The following is a 24,077-nucleotide window of genomic DNA, read 5'->3' as shown; positions in this document are numbered from 1 at the left end:
GCAACTTTGTTAGGAAACAAGTTGCGATAGCTTTTAGGCCAAGAAAATACTATCTCTAATCCTATTTGACCCCTTAAGCTTACAATACCTCCTGAGTCTCCTAGATTTGCGCTGCCATTCTCTCTGTCTCTGTGGAATTGCAAAGCTGCTTTCTCTCTCTTCTTTCTCTCTCTCTCTCTCTGTCTCTCTCTCTGGATGGTCAGTGTGTCTCTGCCTTTGGCCTCATCAGAAGGTCCAAGAGGACTGAGAAGGTTAACTACAGGTGAACCCTGCTTTTATACTTTTTTGGATGGTTTTCTGGAACGTTCTATAGTTCTGGCCAATCAGGAAGACTTGCTTAATAGTTTGACACGTTGTCAATCATTTGGATGGTTATTGTTTGTTTCTTTGTGTGGCAGGATCTGGTGCCTTTCAGTCTGAACCCTCTTTTGTTTGATGGATATGTTGTTGGGGATATGAATATCCAGAATAACTGTTGCATTTTACATTATGCTAATGTCATTTGGACCTGGCTGCTGTATTTGCACACTGTCTGGTGTGTGGATTTTGTGATTTTGGAGTTTTACTTGACCAATGTACCCAACATCCCTTGCTGTTTCATAATGTTAGCAATCTATCTGTGTTTTAGCAGACAGGAGGCTACTATAAAGGAGTCTTGTGAAAACTGTACAAGGTATGAGTCACACTATGGCTGGAAAAGCGTGAACAGTTTTTGGTCCCTTATTTAAGATAAAATATGCTGACATTGGAGGTAATCCACAGAAGGTTCACTGGGCTGACACCAAGTATGGACGGTCTGTCTGATGCAAAAGGATTAAGTAAATTGGACCTGTATTTGTTAAAGTTTAGCAGAATGAGAAGTGACTTTATTGAAACATACAAAATCTTGAGGGTATTGGTAGATACAGAGACATTGTTTTCCCCTTGTGGAAAAGTCTAGGATAAGAGGGCATAAATTCAGAATAAGGGATCGCGCATTTAAGACAGAGATGAGGCAGAATTTCATCTCGCTGGGGAAGTGAATTTATGGATTTCGTTATCTCTGAGGCAGGGTCATTAAGTACATGGAAGGGCAAATTAGACACATTTTTAAACAGTTGAAGAATTATGGGTAACTGGGTAAAGGCAGGAGTTGAGGATTATCCAATCAGTCATGATCTCATTCAGTGGTGAAGCAGACTGGTGGGGCGGGGGGTGGGGGGTTGCATGGCTTACTTATAGGGCTTATCGTTCTGGTTATTTAGTGAGGTAATATTTCTCCGAGTTACTTCCTATGTCATTTTAATTCCGTCCCTATACCCAAGGCTTGGTTGGCAGTGCTTGATGCAGAAAATTCAGAGTGTGTGAGGAGGGTAATTTCCAAATTCCTTAGGAGGTTCATTTAGAGTCATAGAGATGTACAGCATGGAAACAGACCCTTCGGTCCAACCTGTCCATGCCGATCAGATATCCCAACCCAATCTAGTCCCACCTACCAGCACCCAGCCCAAATCCCTCCAAACCCTTCCTATTCATATACCCATCCAAATGCCTCTTAAATGCTGCAATTGTACCAGCCTCCACCACTTCCTCTGGCAGCTCATTCCATACACTTACCACCCTCTGCGTGAAAAAGTTGACCCGTAGGTCTCTTTTATATCTTCCCCCTCTCACCCTAAACCTATGCCCTCTAGTTCAGGACTCCCCGGCCCCAGGGAAAAGACTTTGCCTATTTACCCTATCCATTCCCCTCATAATTTTGTAAACCTCTATAAGGTCATGTCTCCACCTCCGACGCTGTAGAGAAAACAGCCCCAGCCTGCTCAGCCTCTCCCTATAGCTCAACTCCTCCAACCCTGGCAGCATTCTTGTAAATCTTTTCTGAACCCTTTCAAGTTTCACAACATCTTTCCGAAATGAGGGAGAACAGAATTGCACGCAATATTCCAACAGTGGCCTAACCAATGTCTTGTACAGCTGCAACATGACCTCCCAACTCCTATACTCCTATACTCTGATCAATAAAGGAAAGCATACCAAACGCCTTCTGCACTATCCTATCTACCTGCGACCCTCCTTTCAAGGAGCTATGAACTTGCACTCCAAGGTCTCTTTGTTCAGCAACACTCCCTAGGACCTTACCATTAAGTGTATAAGTCCTGCTAAGATTTGCTTTCCCAAAATGCAGCACCTTGCATTTATCTGAGTTAAACTCCATCTGCCACTTCTCAGCCAATTGGCCCATCTGGTCAAGGTACTGTTGTAATCTGAGGTAACCGTCTTCGCTATCCACTACACCTCCAATTTTGGTCTCATCTACAAACTTACTAACTGTACCTCTTATGCTCGCATCCAAATCATTTATGTAAATAAGAAAAAGTAGGGGACCCAGCACCAATCCTTGTGGCACTCCACTGGTCACAGGCCTCCAGTCTGAAAAACAACCCTCCACCACCACCCTCTGTCTTCTGCCTTTGAGCCAGTTCTGTATCCAAATGGCTAGTTCTCCCTGTATCCCATGAGATGTAATCTTGCTAACCAGTCTCCCATGGGGAACCTTGTCTTTTACAGCATGACATGTCCAGGTTAACTGTTGTGGGTTAGTTCGACAGGATCAAGTTTGAATCAGTCAGTTGTTGTCACCAAATCAGGATTCGTTTGGAGAGGGAATTTGAATTCAACTTCAAATAAACCAGCAATTTTAATTAGGTAACAAACTTGCTGCATATTTTTAATTAGTGTCTCCTGTGCAATTCCAATTGGAATTAATGGATGACTCAAGTTAAGCAATTTTAAATTACGTGAAACAAACCAGTATTGTATTTTTTAAAACTGAGACCTGAAGGGTTATAGGACTTGTAACTATGCAGCACTTGAAAATAGATTACATTTATGATTTGGACCTGAAACTATATTGAGTTTGCGACATGCAACATGCAATATTGGAAATTTGTTTGACAGTGAAAAAAGTCCCATCTTGTATGTATTAAACATTCTTCGAAACAAGTGTCAGGATAGAAAATTAGTTGTTAGCAAAAGGATAATGAATTGTGTGGAACCCATTCATTTAAATCGGTAAATAACATACTAAATGGTTTCATGTTGATTTGTTCTTTACAGAAGTTTACAAAATATTAGATGTTTTTGTGACAATGTAACTTCTTTTGTCTTGTGTCATAAACCCATTGGCCATTTTAATGCTATTTATTTAACAATTCTTCTCCCTTCTCTAATTCCTTGTTTTAAATGAATTGCCTTCTTGCTAAAGTTTTCTTCTGAGCTCTGGTTCCACTTTGTGACCAGTCTCAGGTGGTCATTCCAGATAAGTCTTGCCAAAGGCTCTGCAGCCTATTTAACAATAAAGGTATTACAAACAAATCCTATCTTATACTCACCTGATGTATAAGCTCATAGCCATATACCAGTGGGCACTGAACAGTAATTACGAACTGCAACTCTTGCTAAACATTCACCAGGCTCTAACCTGGCGCATTGACTGCTGAGGTGCTATCCAACTGGACAGACTAAGCATAAGCTACAGTGTGATCTTTGGCCATTTACACATACTCATCAAACTTCATTCATGAAGGCTCTCTGTCCATATTTCTACACGGAAAGTATCATTCTTTTTTCCTGATTTGCATTTGAAAATTCTGTTGCTGATGGTAAATACTTGAAGAGATTTAAATCAAATCCAGTTGAATTAATAACTTGCCAAGGAGATGTATGCTTTTCAAGTCTGTAGTGTTTTGTGACAAACGATTTTATGTATGCAAGTATAAAAAAAATTGCATGCGAATGTACGATGTTCTCTGCATTCACCGACAACAGAAACACATTCACTTTTCATTTCTTTCCTAATAGTTTTAGATCCACGTCAAGGACCAGTGAAGCATGCAAACAAAGATGTAAACCAGACTATTAACGTTTACTTTTTGTCGAGTAGGAAGGATATGTTAATCTCGCATGGAATAAATTATACAAAAGACAGACTATTATCTAACAAAAACAAATTCAGGGTCTGCCACTTTGTATGAAAAGCAAATGTGTTGTATTTCCACACCTGTTGTAAAATCTTGCATGCTCTTTTTTAAGTAAATTTTTGGTACGCCATTCTTAAGAAAGAATTCAGCAAAGGAAAACCTAAGCTGCTATTATCAAACAAAGACTCCCTCAGTACAGAGCTGAGGCCGGACTTTAACTTGGAAGTGCTGTAGAATACAAAATGTACTACAGGAATGATAAATACTGTACATTAACTTTATGAATGGTAATTCTGTCTGTGTGACAGTCATCTCTGCTTGGACTACAATAGTTGGCCGTCAAATGAGCTGGAAGAGTCAACCTTGTATTAATGTAAGATTGTAAAAGTCTATAGATTGCTAAAATAGGATCCAGTATATGAGGAAATAACATATTGAAGTATACAATGGCTCAACAATTTCTTTTCTTCCTGCTAATGTTGTTAACTGCTCCTATCTATCTTTTTTATTCTCCCAGTGGTTTTTGGACAGTTTGCACATTTCCAGACGGCACTCAATGATGTCGTGGAACTGTTTGATGGACATAGCCAGCAAGCCAGGCTTCTTGGTTCACTTTCAGGATCACACTCCGGTAACTTTATAACTTCTCAAATGAGTTCACCGTTATGTCGTAAGCAGATGCAAGCTGGCACAATGGTTTCTCATTGCAGGTGCAAGTGGACACCGTGATTATTGATTTGCAGGTGCAAGCTGCACAATGATTATTGATTTGAAGGTTCACTCTGACATATTGATTTGTAGGTGCAGGCTGCACAGTGATTATTGATTTGTAGGTGCAGGCTGCACAGTGATTATTGATTTGTAGGTGGAGGCTGACTCAGTGATTATTGATTTGCAGGTTCAAGCTGACACAGTGATTATTGATTTGTAGGTGTAGGCTGGACGCAGTGATTATTGCTTTGTTGGTACAGGTTGCTCAGTGATTATTGATTTGTAGGTGCAGGCTTCACAGTGATTATTGATATGCAGATGCAAGCTGCACAGAAATTATTGCTTTGTAGTTGCAGGCTGCACAGTGATTATTGATTTGCAGGTGCAGGCTGACACAGAGATTATTGGCTTGAAGGTGCAGCCTGCACAGTGATAATTGATTCGTAGGTGCTGACTGACACAGTGATTATTGATTTGTAGGTTCCAGCTGCACAGTGATTATTGATTTGTAGGTGGAGGCTGAACACTGAATATTGATTTGTAGGTGTAGTCTGACACAGTGATTATTGACTGGTCGGTGCAGGCTGCACAGTGCTTATTGATTTGCAGGTGCAGGCTGCACAGTGATTATTGATTTGTAGCTGCAGGCTGCACAGTGATTATTGATTTGCAGGTTCAATCTGACACATTGATTATTGATTTGTAGGAGCAGCCAGTACCGTGATTATTGATTTGCAGCTGCCATCTGCACTGTGATTATTGATTTGCCGGTGCAGGTTGCACAGTGATAACTGATTTGTATGTGCTGGCTGCACAGTGATTATTGATTTGCAGGTTCAAGCTGACACAGTGATCATTGATATGCAGGTGTAGTCTGACACAGTAATTATTGATTTTGTAGGTGCAGGGTGCACAGAAATTATTGATTTGTGGGTGCAGGCTGCACACTGATTATTGAATTGTAGGTGCAGGCTTTATAGTGATTATTGATTTGTAGTTGCAGGCTGCACAGTGATTATTGATTTGCAGGTTCAAGCTGACACAGTGATTATTGATTTGTATGAGCAGCCAGAACTGTGATTATTGATTTGTCGGTGCAGGCTGGCACAGTGATTTTGATTTGTAGGTGCAGGCTGCACAGACAATATTGATTTGTAGGTGCAGGCTGACCCAGTGATTATTGATTTTTTTGGTGCAGGTTGCACAGTGATTATTGATTTTTGTAGGTGTAGTCTGACAGTGATTATTGATTTGCAGGTTCAAGCTGACACATTGATTGTGCAGCCTGCAGCTACAAATGAATAGTGATTATTGATTTGCAGGTTCAAGCTGTAACATTGATTGATTATTGATTTGTAGGTGCAGGCTGCACTGTGATTATTGTTTTGTAGGTGCAGGCTACACAGTGATTATCGATTTGCAAGTGAAGGCTACGCAGTGATTATTGATATGCAGGTGCAGGCTGACACAGTGATTATTGATTTGTAGCTGCAGGCTGTTCAGTGATTACTGATTTGCAGGTTCAAGTTGACACAGTGATTATTGATTTGTAGGAGCAGCCAGTACCGTGATTATTGATTTGCAGGTGCAGGATGCATAGTGATTATTGATATGCAGCTGCCATCTGCACTGTGAGTATTGATTTTTAGGTGCAGGCTGCACAGTGATTATTGATTTGCAGGTTCAAGCTGACACATTGATTATTGATTTGTAGGTGTAGTCTGGCACAGTGATTACTGATCTGTAAGTGAAAGCTGCACAGTGATTATTGATTTGCAGTTTCAAGATTACACAGTGATTATTGATTTGTAGGAGCAGGCAGAACCATGATTATTGCTTTGTTGGTAAAGGTTGCACAGTGATTACTGATTTGCAAGTGCAAGCTGACACAGTGATTATTGATTCGTAGGTACAAGCTGCTCAGTGATTATTGATTTGGAGGTGCAGGCTGCACAGTGATTACTGATTTGCAGGTCCAGGCTGACACCGTGATGATTGATTTGCAGGTGCAGGCTGCACAGTGATTATTGATTTGTCGGTTTAGGCTGACACAGTGATTATTGATTTGCATTTGCCGTCTGTCACAGTGATTATTGATTTGTAGCTGCAGGCTGACGCAGTGAGTATTGATTTGCAGGTGTGCGCTGCACAGTGATTATTGATTTGTAGGTGCAAGCTGACAAAGTGATTATTTAAATGTAGGTGCAGGCTGACACAGTGATTATTGATTAGCAGTTGCAGGTTGCACAGTGATTATTGATTTGTAGGTTGCGGCACACAGTGATTATTGATTTGCAAGTGCCCGCTGAGCAGTGATTATTGATTTGTGTGTGTAGGCTGACACAGTGATTATTGATTTGTATGTGCAGGCTACACAGTGATTATTGATTTGTCATTTAGGCTGATGCAGTGATTATTGATTTGTAGGTGCAGGCTGACACAGTGACGTTTGAATTGCATTATGTTTTGCTGTGAAGCAGTTGAACGTGGCATAGCATCTCTCATATTTTCTAATATTTGTCATGTGAACCACAAAGGAAAGTGTCTTTCAACTACCTGTTTAAGCCTGATATTGGTAGAAGCCAGGTGGACGTTTCTACTGCCTGTTCGTTCTGCACAAAATGAGCTGCGATGTAGAAGAAGCAGAACAGTAAGCTGCAATTTGTGCTGTGATATCATTATGTTGTAAAAATATGTAAACTGATGGAAACCTGATGTGATGAAAGCCAAGAGATTGTTTAATTTTCTCTATATTTAACAAATCTATAAAAACATAGAAATAGTGGGATTTAAACATTTAATTTCCAGGTATCTTGTGATGTTAATAAGTGCATTCCTTGAGTGAAATGCTTTCTCCTATCTCTCATTTGGAAAAAAATGTATTCTTACATTGTCTTTGGAGAGATGTCGTTATGGCAACTATAGCCTTTGAATTTATCTGATGCTTTCAACTTGAGATTGCTGGTCCAAAACAACATTGTGTCAATTAAAGAAGAAAACTAGAACAAATAATATATCAGACATCACATTACTCTTACTTTAATAGGAAAAAAAATGACAAATTAAACGTATAATATCACGTGAGAAATATCAAGATCTGATATGTTCCCCTTAGAGGATGATGTTCTGCAAAATGACTGAAATATGCAGGAGATGAATTTATCTCTCTTCTCCATTGTCTGCTGTGCAGCCCTTAAACCAAACCACCTACAAGTGGAAGAGTAGGCAAGGGTGAAAAATGCTCTGCATTGGTCACCAAAATAATGTTCCTCAGAAGCGACTGTCCCTTTGATCCCCTATCCTCTCTGTGGTTTCAGTTATTGTTTTGCCAGATAGTTGAAATTGATAGGCAAAGCTCCACAAAGTGGACACTGATTCTGTGTGTTACTACACCACTGCATTTACACATCCGACAGTACTAAACCAAACAAGGTTATATATTGGATGATGTTATCAATGTTTCGTCAACAAAATTTTTCCTGTTTCCAAAAAAAGTTACATTGTACTGAACTGTAAAGAAGCATCCCTACCTCATAATTAACATGTTTCACTTTTTTTTAACATCTTATCACTTCCTTTTTTATACTGCCCCCAACCTTTGTCCCTTCCTGTTGACAAGAGCCACAATCACTGATCAACCTGTGGTATCTTGTAGCATTCTTCAACTGGGAACTGCAACAGGAAGTGAACTGGAACAAATTGCACTCTTACAGCACCCTTACCCAGGGTCTACTAGACACAGGACATTGTTTGCCATTGTCTTAAATAATTAGTACCCTGAATCTTAATTTCTAACGCTAATTAATTTTATATTTTTTGATCTGATAGGTATAAAAGCTTCTAATCTCTTATTGTCTTCGTGATACAAATCATATTTATGAAGTAACCTTGAATGTTTAAACATGGTCGAAGCAAAGCATAAATGACATATGAAAAGCATCATTGCTACTGTTTTTTTTCATGTTCTTTATGACGATAATACTTGTAACTGGAGGAAGTTGGAATAAATGTTCAGCTGTGTGTTATGGCTGGGAGAACAGGAGATTCTGAGATGAAAATTTGTTGTACAAGATTAGAAAAATACTGGACCAAGGAAATCAATTAACAAATGGATAAAAAAATTCTCTTGTATATGTATTCAAAGTTATTCAGTTTTATAGTTGAACAAGTAGCTTAAGATCCAGTGACCGACCTTACTTTTCTCTTAGGTAATTAGAGAAACAAAACTTCATGGCTTTGTTTGTTTATTGTGTCACATGACTGTGCTCTATAGCCTCAATTTGATATTTTCTTTCTTTAGGAGAGACCCTGCCTCTGGCCACATCAAACCAGATTTTGCTCAGGTTCAGCGCTAAAAGTGGAGCGTCATCCAGAGGTTTCCACTTTGTTTACCAAGGTAAAGGATTTAGATTGACTGGTTTCCTCAGTAGGCTTAAGATGAGCCTGAGATGATACACCATATGCTTAAAAAGGAAGTTGATGTCCCTAACGACAGTTTCATTTAGGTTCAACAAACCTAAAGAATTGCACCTTGTCAGAAGCTCCATCTAAACTCATGAGTAATATTTGAGCAAGAGCCTCCATTGACATGAACTTTTCATTTTCCAAATTTTTGGCACTTGCCATGGTGTCTCTGGAGTGGGACAGCTGGGCAGCAGAAAATTGTAAAGTGCATTTCTTGACAGAAAAAGCTGTCAAAAAAATTTTCAATCACCACTCCATTTGCTTTCCCATATATACCCTTTTCTGAAGTTTTTTTTATCATCTGTCTGAGGATGTGATGCTTCCTATGCCTTTTGATTTCATAGAATCCGTACAGTGTGGAAACAGACCATTTGGCCCAACAAATCCACACTGACCCTCTGAAGTGTACCCTACCCAGACCCATTCTTCTTTCCTGTTACTCTGTATTTACCTCTGATTATTGCACCTAACCTGCACATCCCTGAACGCGATGGGCAATTTAGCATGGCCAATTCACTTGATCTGCACATCATTGGGTTGTGGGAGGAAACCGGAGCACCCAGAGGAAACCCATGCAGGCATAGGGAGAATGTGCAAACTCCACACAGTTTCGAGGCTGGAATCAAACCCGGGTCCATATCTAGTCTTTGAACAATTGATACCAGAATAAGTTACACAGTATGCTGGTGTTCAGAAGAAATTACTTTTTGCAAATAATCAAAAATTAATTTCATAATTTAAGCAGCAAAAAGAATGATGAAAAATAGTTGTGCATGAAACTCGTGTAAAATTTTAGGAATGGAACAGATCAATTTGTTTCTTTCTTGAACAATTTAACCTCAAGTGAAGCCTGAACCCATATCAGAATAGTTATTCGGTGTTCAGGGAAGTGATCAAATGTGATCTAGAATGGTGAAGGGAGTGAGTAACCTGCTTCTGTGTTCCTACTTTAAAAACTGTAATGCACATACAGAAGTGACATCGCTCAACATTGTAATCTGTAAGAGTGAATTGTGGTGTTGAGCCTGGGATTTGGTTAATGAAAGTGGTCAGCAATCTTAAATTTCATTTGGATCCATGAAATTATTTTTGTGTTTTAGGCTGACAATCAGTCTGACCCTAATTCTGCTGGATCAGATTTTTGTCTTCAGTCATGTTTTTACTGCACCAAATCTTCACAGATTAGTTACAGAACGTTAAGATGCTTTTTTTTTGTTTTAATCAAACAAATGTTCATGGGAATGCATTGGCAGTTGGCATGGGGAAATGGTGGGAATTTTAACTGAGACAAAGTGAGCAGATCTGGGAGCTGGTTAAAAAGGACTGAAAGTGGCAATTCATTGAGGAACCAGCTGCAGTCCACCACCTTCCATGTTTAAATTCAATGTGACGAGTTTTGTGCAAGAGGCCTCCTCAGGAGGGTTGTCAATTCAACCCCTTGTAGCCCACCCCCCCCCCCCCGCCGCCTCCCCATTAAGAAGATTCAATGAGACTTTCTAAATTTACCACTGACTGTACCAAGTTTATGGGCTTTTTAGAAATCCTTGGTGAAAACAAAGTGAGTGGACAGTGAAAATTGAGAAGGCTGAATAAATGGAAGACAAAGGATTGTTATAGTACTTTGGCCTTACAACTGATTCCTTGCTTAACTGAAAGATTTTGTTTTTATGCCATGAAAAAAATTCTGATTTGGTCACACCTAGAATTTTGTATTGAGCTCTGGTCACTGCATTACAAAAGAATGTAATTGTTCTGGAGAGAGTGCAGAGAAGATGTACAAGAATGTTGCTAGGATTTGTAAAATGCAGCCAGAAGGAGAGATTGGACAGGTAGTCTTTTCACCGGATGAGGGCATCACTAACCACATTTGTTCCCCATCCCTAATTGCCCTGAAGGCAGTTCAGAGTCAACCACATTGCTGTGGGTCTGGAGTCACATGTAGGCCAGACCACTTAAGGATGGCAGTTTCCTCCCCTGAAGGAACCAGGACTGTTTTTTTTTCAGAATGGGGAGGCTGAGGACTAATTTGAGACTTGCAGAGTCGAGGAACCTAGTTTGAGAAGCCATGAAAAACCTGTTTCATCCATCTGAGCTGTCAATTAATAGGGCAAAAAGATTTAAACTGATTAGATCAGAGGAAGTGTGAAGGAAAATATTTTTCATCCAAGGGATGGTGGGTTTCTGGATTTTGCAGCCCAGATTGCTGAATGAGACAAAACTCTCAACTCATTTAAAAGTGACCTCAATCTACCCTGATGCACTGTGACTTTCAAGGCTACAAATCAATGCTAGAAGCTGGGATTAAAAGAAGTATCTCGCTTAATTTTCATCTTTTTCACCCACGATAGACGTGATGGGCTGAATGGCCTCATTCTGTGCTGTAATTTCTCTAATGTTTTTACTGAGATCTTTTGTAGAGTTAAACTAATCTTCAAAAGAAGTAGTTCCAAATGCTAACCTAAAATGGTTCATGATCGCTTGACCGCCAACTTATGCAGGTCCAGGGAACTGGCATAATAGATACAAAGCTGGCTACAATGAAGTTTGTATTTATCTTAATGAAGATTGAAACTCAGTTTAGTATCAGGATTCTCAGATCCATACATCCTGTTCATTCACCTCGTATGATACCATCATATTTTGAGAGATGAAAGTTGCTTCCACTTGTCCAAATTACAATGAAGCAATAATCCAGATATCAAAATCCACAAAGGCATTTTGTATTGACAGCAGTCTTGGAGTGGCAATGGAGAGAGGAATCAACATAGACTGATAATAGCAAGGATACTGAAATCTCATCTCTTTCTCTCTGTCTGATTTCCTCAAAAGTCAAGTGAGAAAGCAACTTGGAACAGCAATTGTGTGGGCGGCATGGTGGCACATAGCGCCAGAGACCTGGGTTCAATTCCCACCTCAGGTGACTGACTGTGTGGAGTTTGCACATTTTTCCCCATGTCTGCATGGGTTTCCTTTGGATGCTCCGGTTTCCTCCCACAGTCCAAAGATGTGCAGGTCAGGTGAATTGGCCATGCTAAATTGCCCGTAGTGTTAGGTGAAGGGGTAAATGTAGGGGTATGGGTGGGTTGCGCTTCGGCAGGTCGGTGTGGACATGTTGGGCTGAAGGGCCTGTTTCCACACTGTAAGTAATCTGTAAGTAATTGTACTGATATCTGAAGATACACAAGCTTTGTCACTGTTGAGAAAATAAGACCAACAGCTAAGTTGTCAGGGTTCATATATAAATTCTAACCTCTCAAAACTCTTGTAAGAGCTACCTAAATTTTATTTGATATATAAATTCAAAAATGAAAGTTTGAACTACTCTGAATTAACTAGGTTATTTTATGTTACTCAAAGAAAAAGTAGAATTTTATAGTTGCGTTTTGGTTACACAAGGACTTTTTTTAAGGAAATTGGATTTCATACTTGCATGAAATTTAGGCTTCTTTGGTTTAAAATGCCTCCCTTGTAGTAGTGGTTCTGAATAATGGTTTATCACTGAACATAAGTCAATATTCCCCAAAATTGACTGGGACTCCCTTCGAGTCAAGGGCTTAGATGGGGCAGAATTTTTAGGTACATCCAGGAGGGTTTCTTGAAGCAATATGAAGGTAGTTAAACTAGAGAAAAGACTATATTAGATGTTGTATTTGTGAACGAACCTGGCCAGGTGACCAAAGTTTCACTGGGAAGCGTTTTGGGAATAGTGATCATAATTCTGTAAGTTTTAAGACAGTTATGGACAAGGATAAGACTAGTTGTTGGGTGAAAGTGCTAACTTGGGTGGAAGACTGAGTACAACAATATGAAGCAGGAACTGGAGAAATTAGATTTGAGGTGGCTATTTGAGGGTAAATCCTTATGTGACATGCAGGAGTCTTTGAAAGGCCAGCTGGTCACAGTTCAGGACCAGCTTGTTCCTACATGAATGAAAGGTAAAGATGACAAAGATTTGGTAACCTTGGTTGACTAGAGTAATTGAAAATCTGGTCACAAAAAACGAAGGAAATGTAAGGTTTAGGAAATTAAAATCAAATAAGGTCCTTGAGGAAGCAGAAAAGAGCCTAAACAAGAAATTAGGAAGGCTAGAAGGTGCCACAAAATGTCCTTGGCATGTAGGATCGAGGAGAATCCTATGTCATTTTAGACATGTACTAGGAACAAGAGGGTAACTAGGGAAAGGGTCAATCCATTCAAGAATGAAAGAGGGAATTTCTGCCTAGAACAAGAAGTGAGTGAGATCCTTAATGAGTACTTTATGTTGGTATTCACTCAGGAGAGGGACATGGATGGTGGTAAGATAAGAGAAGGGTCATGGAAATGTGGAGAGAGAGAGGTATGTTGATATTCTGGGGGCACATCAATCTCAAGAAGGAGGTGGTGATGGATGCCTTGAAAAGCATCAAAGCAGATAAATCCACAGGGCCTGTTGGGATTTATCCCAGAAGACTGAAGGAGTCAAAGGAAAAGATTACCGGGGCTTTGTCAGAAATCTTTGCATTCTTTTTAGCCACTTGCAAGGCCCCAGAGGCTGGAGACTGGCCAATGTTTTTTCCTTTGTTTAGGAAGGGCAGCAGGGATAATCCAAGCTATTAAAGGCCTAAATACCTAACATCAGTGGTGGAAAATTATTGGAGAAGATTCTTAGGAACAGGGGGATTTACACCTATTTGGAGAACAGTGGACTTATTAGGGATAGTCAGCATGGTTTTATGTAGGGGACTTCTTGTCTCACAAATCTGATTGAGCCTTTTCATAAAGCAACAAAGATGATTGATCAGGGTAGGACAATGGCTGTTGTCTGCATGGATTTCACTAAAGCATTTGAGAAGGTCATTCATTGTAGGCTGGTCCAGAAAATTAAATTGCGCGGAATCCATGATGAGTTGGCAAATTGGATACAAAATTGGCTTGATCATAGCAGACAGAGAATAGCTGTGAAAGGGTGTTCTCCTGACTCAAGGTCTGTGAACACATTTGATGAAAAAATAAGTGGTCTGATTAATAAGTTTGCAGATGGCACAAAATCTCTTGAAGTTGCGAATGTCGAGGAAGATTGTTCAAGAATGCAGAAAGATATAGAACATTTGGAATGTAGGTGAGATTTAATCTGGACAAGAGTGAGATGATCCATTTTGGAAGACTAAATGCAAGATGAAAATATACAGAAAATGCCAGAAACCTTTGGAGCGTTGATATATGGAGGGATCTTGGGATCCAATTCCATAGCTCCCTGAAAGTGGCAATGCAAGTAAATAATTACATGTTTGTCATGATCAGCACAAAATCCTGTGTCATTGAGTCACTCATACTTGAGACAGACTTTTCCAATCTCTATAGGCTTGCCACTGTCAAAGCTTCAAGTTCCCAGACATTAATGAGCTCTCTTGCTGCGGGCACCACTGATGAATTCAAGTTGAAACCATTATGTTAGGACACTTGCATGTTGCACCCCTGACTTGGTATCTAGATTTATCATTGTGATTCTGAATTCCTGACTGCAGCCTGGCTCTTCTCAAATGTAACAAAATATAGCAGTCAGTTACACCCTTGGGAGGAGTGATTTCTAACAATGGCACAGCTACTTATCTGTTTGTTGATTCATGATGTTACAAGTCACACAACACCAGGTTATAGTCCAACAGATGTACATGGAAGCACTAGTTTTTGAAGCACTGCTCCTTCATCAGGTAGCTGTGGAACAAGATCCTAAGACACACATTCTGTGTCTTAAGATCCTGTTCCACAGCCACCTGATGAAGGAATAGCATTCTGCAAGGTAGTGGTAGCCAACCTAAGGGATGAAAAAGTATTGGGAGTGTGCAGGAATATAGCATTCAGATTAAGTCAGATCAACCATGGTCTCGCTGCATGGCGGAGATGCTGCCTGACCTGCTGTGCTTTTCCGGCACCACTCTAATCTTGGCTCTGATCTCCAGCATCTGCAGTCCTCACTTTCGCCTTGAAAGGCCAAGTGGCCTACTCTTGTTTCTTATTCATACATAATAAGGGCAGCACTGAAAAAACACACAAGAGTGAAAGAAGAACTTAGCAAACACGATCTATATTTTACTAAGATAAACAACCATTATTAAGTATTTATCATGTATTTCCATCTTGGTCATTGATTATACTCTTCACAAAATCTGCATCAATATTTCCAGCATTGAATTCATTAATTTTGCTGAGCAAGTTGATGAAGATTGAGGATTGACACTTCCTAAGTTTATTGACTTTTGTATGCTTTGTGCAGAGACTGTCATTTTTCTTCATTGGGCATAGGATTTGTTGGTGTTGAAAATTGTTGATGCCTTTACTGCAATAGGATGGAGAATAATGTTACTGCAGAGGGTGGAAGGGTGCACCTTTTCTGGTCCCAATCCTAGTCACAAAAGTAATATTAAGCAGCTTGGTGACACAGAAAACTATTAAGTGTCACTTTTTGTCAGATTTGGTATTGACAACAAGTCAGCCAGGATTTTATCATCAACAACAATCAACTAATTTATGACTAATAAGAAATTCATTCCTGAAGAAGGGCTGATGCCCGAAACATCGATTCTCCTGTTCCTTGGATGCTGCCTGACCTGCTGTGCTTTTCCAGCAACACATTTTCAGCTCTGATCTCCAGCATCTGCAGTCCTCACTTTCTCCTTAAAAATAAATTTTGTCAAGCAAAGAGACCAGGAGACAAATAGGTCAAATCAGGCAAATAATATGTTGCTCTTCAGAGAAACTAACATACCCATAATTCAGAGGAGAGACAAAAGAAACTCAGCAGTATGTTAATTTTGAAGTGCTTTCAAATAATAGTTAAACTCATGAGAAAAGGCTGAGTCATGGATTGTCCCAAATTTTGCTCTGTGACCAAAATTATTCTGCATGCAGAAGTGTTGGACATTGCATTGACTTCCCGTAACAGTTGTATCTGGCTGAATTCCCTTTACTGAAGTTAGTGGGGGAGAATCTAATGAATCTTCTTCAGGAAACCTGCACAAATAAGTTTCTTTGGGTTTTCACTTCATGCTCTTTGCTGAGAATGAGCAAGAACAAGAGAGTGAGAGCAATAATGGGCTGATTCTCTCTGACTGAGCTGAAAAGTGCAATAGTTCTATTTCACTCAAACTGTGGGACCTCAGTCTGCACGCTCCTTCCAGGTTTTCTGCTTCTTGGCACAATGCATTTTTCTGAACAAAGCTACCTTAAAATGTTCAAGGTCAACGTCATCTATTAAAATTAATATTTAGCTTGCATCTATTCATAGGAATGAATATGGTGTTCATTTGTTTTTACAGTAGTGAAGTGTTGCTGATTGAAGTAACTTGGATTATTTACATGTTGAAATATGTCAGAAGAATTGAATCAGAAATCCCATCAGAAGAAATGGAATGAGATTGTTGGCATGCTTATGTTGAAAGATTTTTTTAAAATTTTGCCCTATTTTGCTTGTGCATGAACTGGCATGCTGAGCCAAAATGTTACACCACCAGCTGACACAGTATACAAATGTTTACTTATAATTCTTGCCATACTTTGTAAACCATGGTATACGATGCATGCCATTATGTAGTGCTAAGAAATGCTCTGGTCAACTATAAATTGAAGATTTTTCAACTTATGAAGATTAATTTCAATGATCACAGTAAAAAAAATCATTTTCTAGTTCAGTGCAGATACGTGATCATCAAGGTCTTCTTTCAAAAAAGATCTGACTGCTCAGTATTGCTAAAGCAATCAGAATATCACATAATTACATTTTAAATGGGATTTGACAAACACAAAGATGTGCAGGTTAGGTGATTTGGCCATGCTAAATTGCCCATAGTGTTCAGGGATGTGTAGGCTATGTGCATTAGTCAGGGGTAAGTGTAGAGTAATAGGGTACGGGAATGGGTCTGGCTGGGATACTCTTCGGACAGTTGGTGTGGACTTAGTGGGCCATATGGCCTGTTTACACACTGTAGAGATTCTGTGCAAATTTCTTTGTTCTTCTTCGTTCTAAATAAGTTTTCACACTTGCAATTTGTGTTCAGTGAAGTTCAAAGAAACACATATGCTTTTTGGTTGAGTTTTTGATCTCATAGATAATCACAGAAATACTTTTTTCATTCAGTCATAGATTAACAAGCATTCTTGGTAATCGTTTAATTCTTTAATGCGTAATGGGCAGGGAAGGCACTTATTGCCCATCCCCAATTGCCCTTGAGAAGGCGGTGATGAGTCTGCCATCTATCTCCTGAAGGTATGTGAAATCCAAGATTTTGACCCAGCGACAGTGAAGGAACAGTGATATGTGACTTGGTATGTGGCTTGGAGGGGAACATATAAATGGTGTTCTTCTCATGCATCTGCTGTGCTTGACTATCTTGGCGTCAGAGATCATGAGTTTGGAAGGTGTTGTCGATGAAGCCTCGGAAAGTTCTTGTTGTGCGTCTTGTAGATAATGCACATTGCTGACTCTGCATGCTCATGGTGGAGTGTGTAAATGTTTAAGGTGATGTATCGGATGTTAATCTAGCAACTTGTTCCATCCTGGATGGTGTATAGCACCTTGAGCATTATTGGATGAACTTGTCCAGGCACATGAAGATAATTCCATCAGAATTGTGCAATGTGGATGGTAGATGGGATTTAGGAAGTCAGTAAGCGAGTACTTACTATGGAATATCTACCTCTGACCCACTCTTGTTAGCCACAGTATTTATGTGGCTGATACTTCTGGGATACTGATGGTTGCAGATTCAGCAAGGTAATGCCATTGAATGGCAAAGGCATTACTGTTGGAAATGGTCATTGTGCTCATGTGGCACAATGTTATTTATCACTTATCACCACAAAGCTTACTATTGTTTTGCTCTTGCTACATGAAAGCACAGATTGTTCATTTTCTCTCAGCGGTGAATGGAACTAAACATCCTGATTTTAGACCTTCTGTTGTAGGGAAGGTAATTAATTAAGCAGCTGAAGATGGTTGGGCCAAGGACACTAGCCTGCAAAACTCTTGCAGTGATATCCTGAAACTAAGATAATTGGCAACCAACAACTACAGCCATCTTCCTACCTGCTGTAGAGACTCAATTCACTGTTTTCCAGTGACCTCTATTCATGTCAATTTCACTGTCACTTTACAATGTCACATTCAATCAAGTGTTGCCTTGATATCAAAGATATTTACTGTCCCCTCAACTCGAGAATTCATCTCTTTGGTCCATGTTTGGACAAGGGCTGTAACAAAGTCTGCATTCAAGTGGCTCTGGAAGAAATCAAAATAAGCATTCATAACTAGGTTCGAGCTGAGTAAGTGCTTGTTGATAGCATTGTCAATGATACATTTCATTTTTTTCTGATAATTGAGAACAGATGGATGGGCAATAATTAAACAAATTCAACTTATCCTACATTTTGTGGACAGAAAAGGAACAGTTGTCCAAGTAATTTATTGGTTAGGTTCTAGTGTTGGAGCTGATCAAAAATAGTTTGACTCAAGGTGCAATTATTTCTGGAGCACAAGTCTTTTGTCCTATTTTCTGATGCTTTTATCTGGAATATTATCAGGACGTACAATCTTTACAGGGTGGAAGTGAGGACTGATGAAGGGCTCCTGCCCAAAACACCGATTTTCCTGCTATTCGGCTGCTGCCTGACCTGTTGTGCTTTTCCAGCACCACTCTGATCTTGACATACAATCTTTGCAATCTAGTGTGATCAGATATTTCTCAAAACTACTTGTAATGAATTGAATTAGCTGAAGTCTGATGATGGGACTTCACTGAAGGCTGAGATGATTCATTCATTCAAGACTTCCAGCTGAAGATGCTTTGTTTTTGAATTTGTGCTGGACTTCTCCAGGTTTGAAGATGGGAATGTTCCTGGAGCCTCCTCAACTTTGAAATTCTTCTGAATGGACAGCTTGTGCATTCCTGATGAAGGGCTTTTGCCCGAAACACCGATTTTCCTGCTCTTCGACTGCTGCCTGACCTGCTATGCTTTTGCAGCACCACTCTAATCTTGAGCCTATTTGTGATGTAGAGTGATGGCATAAGTACAGATTCAATTCCTATATGAACTAAGGTCATCATGAAGGTGGCACCTTCGCTGAGGTGCTTTGACCCTCAGGTTAGACTCCCCATTAGTTTTATTTTTTCATAATGAGAAAGCACCCTATGGTATACTAGGTGTATAGCAACTTTCGCTTTTGCTTTCTTTAATTGTAAAGCACCACTTATGAATTTATAAGGCAGGACTTCAAATCTTTGATCTGCTTCATTGCTATTGGGATAACCTCTGCTCTGTCAATAGCGTGCTGATTTTGTATGCACGCAGACTTCTGTTGTAGCTTCCTCGGGTTGAGGCCCCATTTGTAGCAATACCTCCTGCTGCTCCTCCTGTCACACTCTTCATTGCTCATCAAAGCAAGATTAATCCCAAGAGTCGATGGTAATGTGTGAGTGACGGACATACCAAGTCATGAGGTTACAGATTGTGGTGGATTACAATTCTGCCGACTTGAAGAGCATTCTCATTTCACTGCTGAGATTCTGACCTCAAATTGCTGCAATTGAGTATGCTTTCAGGAAAGTGAACCAATCAAAACAAATGGAATTCGTTACTGCCATCAAATCTATCCAAAATAGAATTTGGACATCTTACAATGTGGTAGATATTTTTCTGCAATATTGTCAATATCAAAATATCTGTAATTATTTAAAATCTTTACTGTTTTTTCTGAGGATATGCAGATTTCATACCAAAGTTACAACTGGTGATTACAAGAGATCTTATCGAATGTCAGAGCCAGTTTTAACTCCTGTTTTTGTTTGTTGCTTTCAATCATTTCTGCTGTCATGGATCCATAAAATATAGTCAGCTAATGTGCCCAGTAAGGTGGTGAGAATAATAACTACATGACTTCCATTCCTCACCTTTTGATTTGTTTAAACAATTGATTTTTGATAACTAAGTACCTATCATGAAGCATTTTTTTTAATGAACAAATTCTAACTATCTTTAGTTAAATACTCAATGAAGTGCATTTAATTTTGGTAAGTATCAAACCACATCGTACAGAAAGAGACTTCTTGATGCCACTGCTACCTCTTAGAACAAGTTATTCCCTTCCCACATGAATCGACCCATGTTCCCTTTTTAATATATCCAGTTCCCTATTGTATAGGTTTTGTTTAATTTGTTTCCATCATTTTTCAGGTCATAGCTTTCAATGGAAAAAAATCTACTCATCCCTCAAAGTCCTTTGCTAATTATTTTAAATTGCTGCCCTTTGGCTAACTGTCCCTCCCACCAGCTGAGACAGTTTCTCCCAATTCACTCATTCAAAAGCCTTCATAGTTTTGAATACCTCCACTAAATCGGCTCTTAACTTTAAGTACTGCGTATTGGCATTTGTTTGCAGCAACCAGTCAAGCACATTGAAGTGAAGTATTAATAAGAAGTTTGTGGGTCCAGAACAATGGTATGAAATGTGAATTTCAGCAGTATTCCAGTAGCAGAAAGAAAATTGGAGCCTGCAAAATCTGTTGTGGTGAAACTAAAATTGTTTACCCTTGGCTAATAACACATGTTTAGGAACAAGTAAAGATAATGAAATTGCATGGGCACATTTGCTAATCAATTCGCATTAATGATCATAAATATCCAGACTGTTTCTGCTTGATTCTATGATTTCTTCTATCTAATTGTAGAATTCTTCACAGAAAAGGCCCAGGAAGGAATTGTGTCTGTGCCGTTTTACAAGACTTCTAAATGCCCCTGAGAGCAGCAACTATACAATAAATGAGCACAATGATCCAAATTTGAAATTCAATCATTTTATTTATCACCTTCCGTTTCAGCTTTAACCTTCCTTGGCGTACACTTTTACAGTATACTGATTTCAATTTTACTGCAGTATGTAACATTTGCCAAAGGATAAGGAAGAATAATTCATATTGAAAACAGTATTCTTTTCTGGTACTCCTCACATGAATCCGAAGTGAAAAGTGTTCCTTTTTGAACAATCCAATTGTAATTGTAAAGAGGCTTTATTATAAAACTGCTTTAACATCCATCAAAGACATACAAGCCACACATGTCAAATTCACACTGCAACTTTGTGAATCCTTAGAGATTGTCTATTTAACCCATATCTGTCAGATTTACCAGTTCTGTTCAATATATTTTCAAGACCTATTTCATTAATAGTAAATTAAATTCAGAAAAATAATCGCTCACAAAGTGTGAGGCATTGAGAATTATGGTCTATGTTAATAATCTCCTGACATAAGTACAATAAGTGGCCATGGATGCAATGTCAGTTTTATTAAATAAAACTATTGTCCTCAAAAAGGAGCTGGGTGTTATGAGATTATGTTTCATATCTCACTGCCAGACTCTCAACTCTGTTTCTATCTTTTTAGTGGCACCTTCAAAATTGTCTGTTACCTTGCTTTTTAAACCAATATTCTCTCTTATCCCATGCCCAGTGCTGTACCACTCATCTCCTCAGATTTATTCCATGCACCTTCATCATTTATGCACTGAAATTCAATCTACGCTGTCTGTGTTAGGAATAATTCTGTGATCCTGTGCTCACTTGGGAGTATTGGTGAACATTGCCTGCAACTCTGACTGTGAGGTTACACATGCTTGACGTGGCCCACTGGAACTAACTCCAATTGGTAAATAAATAGTTGAACAAAAATGCAATACTATGCCACATATCTCATGTTAGTCATGCCCCTTAATCTCCATCTCCTCCCTAGTTTCTCTGCTCTGTGTTGACGTTTTTTTTCTGTTACCACTCTGAGCTATGCAATGATGGCGCATTAATTATTTTATGTTTCTAGAAACTTCATTGACAAGCACCTTTTAAAAAATATTCTGCTATACACTGACTTTTTTTTTCCGCAGCAACATGTATGGTGTGTTTAGTTTTCTCTGAGTTCACAGTCAGACTTAACTAATCGAGCACAGTAAACATTAATTGTAAACAGACTCAACTGAGGATAGCACATTTGAACCCAAGAGATCTCTTCTGCATCTTTCTTCCCTGTTCTTGTGGAATCATCATTTGTATTGTGTCATTGCATGAATATTCATCTGAAAGACTGCATCTCCAACAGTGCAATTCTCCTTCAATACTGAGGCTTGATTTTTCATCACAAGCTCAAGTGGAACTTGAACCTCAAACCTTTTGATTCATTTAGTTACCACTGTTGCCTTCAAAGCAATGATAGTAATCCTATTTACCATTAAAATTCTTGTCTCAAAATGACTGTAGAACATTTTTCAGTGCTGTGTGCAGCTGTAAGATACTATTTCCCATGATTGACAATGCAGAAATTCATCTATGAATATTTAACAGATTAAAGAAGAGCTTGAACATATATACTGGATGGATAGTACTCATCTATCTGGGAATTCATAGATTCAATTTTTTCTGACCATTCTGACTTGGCAAGCTCTTTGAAAGAGTTGTTAAATTAGTCCCATTTGCCTCTTGTATTGCCATTGCCCTGTAATTATCCTTTTCCCTTTATGTTCTTCAGTTGTACAATATTGAGAAAAGACTTGGAATGTAGAAACGAGATTAGTTTGTATGTTAAATATATCTATTGTGAAGGTCAGGACTTGCTTCTGTTCTGTTGTTGGTAACTGCACCAAAATTGCAACACAATTTGTCCACTACAGGTAATTAAAGATTCCATTGCATTTCCAGAGACATACCATTAGTAAGGTGAATCAGCTCTGAGTAAAAGTCTTTCTTTGCACTCTTCTGTTATTATTTCCTGATGTTAATCCATATCTGAAATACAGTGTCAGTGGGCTGAACAGTCATTTGTAACCTCGTTCTCATTTATCATGTGTGATTTTAGTTTGTTTGATCATGTATTTATCCATTAACATGAATAATAATAATAATGACCTGATATTGCTACTAGAATAGAATAGAAAGTCATTGTCACATGTACTTTTACATGAAAAATTAGTGAAAAGTTCAATAAGTTGAACATGGCACCTACATCAATGTCAGCGTCATAGAGATTAGATTACTTACAGTGTGGAAACAGGCCCTTCGGCCCAACAAGTCTACACCGACCCTCCAAAGAGCAACCCCCCCCCCCCCCCCCCCCCAGACCCTACATTTACCTCTTCACCTAACATACAGGCAATTTCGCATGGCCAATTCACCTAACCTGCACATTTTTGGACTGTGGGAGGAAAATGGAGCACCCGGAGGAAACCCACGCAGACACAGGGAGAATGTGCAAACTCCACACAGACAGTTGCCTGAGGCGGGAATTGAACCTGGGTCTCTGGCGCTGTGAGGCAGTAGTGCTAACCACTGTGACACTGTGCCGCCCATGCATAATAATAATAAAAAGAACCAAAACTAAGACAAAGTTCATCATTGCTGAGTTAATGGCTCCTGGGCTTGGGGAAAGCTGATTTAAGAATGATTGAATACTCTGAAGATGCAGCCATGACAAGGCCACCATTCTTAGCTGCTGGATACTCTACTGAAGAAGACCGCCATGCTGGACTGACGCCACCACTCCTGGATGAGAACATCTGGCGGGCTCCTGGAACACATGGACACCGAAGACAAAGAAGACATCCACATAGGGGTGAGACCTCCATGTCAGCACATTACCTCCAGACCAGGAGACCACCGTGCCTGTCCGAAGCTGCCTTTCTTCTCTCTTTTGCACTGAAGCCTAGCTGTGGACCTGCATCCTCAGCGTAGCCTGTGGGTCTGGGATGGGCGAATCAGCCTGGAACGTGTTCCTCACTTATGAGGAGACCTTGCCAAGGATGGAACTGTGTCTGGCTTGTCCTGACATTGCTGCCACTTTCCATGCTTAAAAGAGGAAAAAAAAAAGAGAAAAAAGAAAAGATAAAGGGAAAAAAAAAGAAAACCAGCAAAAGTTAAAAGAAGGAAAT

At 39.4% G+C, this 24,077-nt stretch overlaps 1 protein-coding gene across 3 annotated transcripts in view; it reads left to right on the top strand.

Annotated features, from left to right (window-relative positions):
- The window catches only part of LOC140464913 (CUB and sushi domain-containing protein 1-like), a 2,358,623-nt gene that overhangs the window by 2,005,144 nt on the left and 329,402 nt on the right, over positions 1-24,077 (top strand). For all 3 annotated transcript variants that reach the window (XM_072560545.1, XM_072560536.1, XM_072560527.1), the window contains exons 32-33: positions 4,480-4,593; positions 8,974-9,069. In XM_072560545.1, the coding sequence (XP_072416646.1) occupies positions 4,480-4,593; positions 8,974-9,069 (210 nt within the window). The remainder of the gene's footprint in view (positions 1-4,479; positions 4,594-8,973; positions 9,070-24,077) is intronic.

The sequence above is a fragment of the Chiloscyllium punctatum genome, chromosome 3, assembly GCF_047496795.1.
Source record: "Chiloscyllium punctatum isolate Juve2018m chromosome 3, sChiPun1.3, whole genome shotgun sequence".
Taxonomy (NCBI): domain Eukaryota; kingdom Metazoa; phylum Chordata; class Chondrichthyes; order Orectolobiformes; family Hemiscylliidae; genus Chiloscyllium; species Chiloscyllium punctatum.
This window is presented reverse-complemented; position numbering and strand designations above follow the sequence as displayed.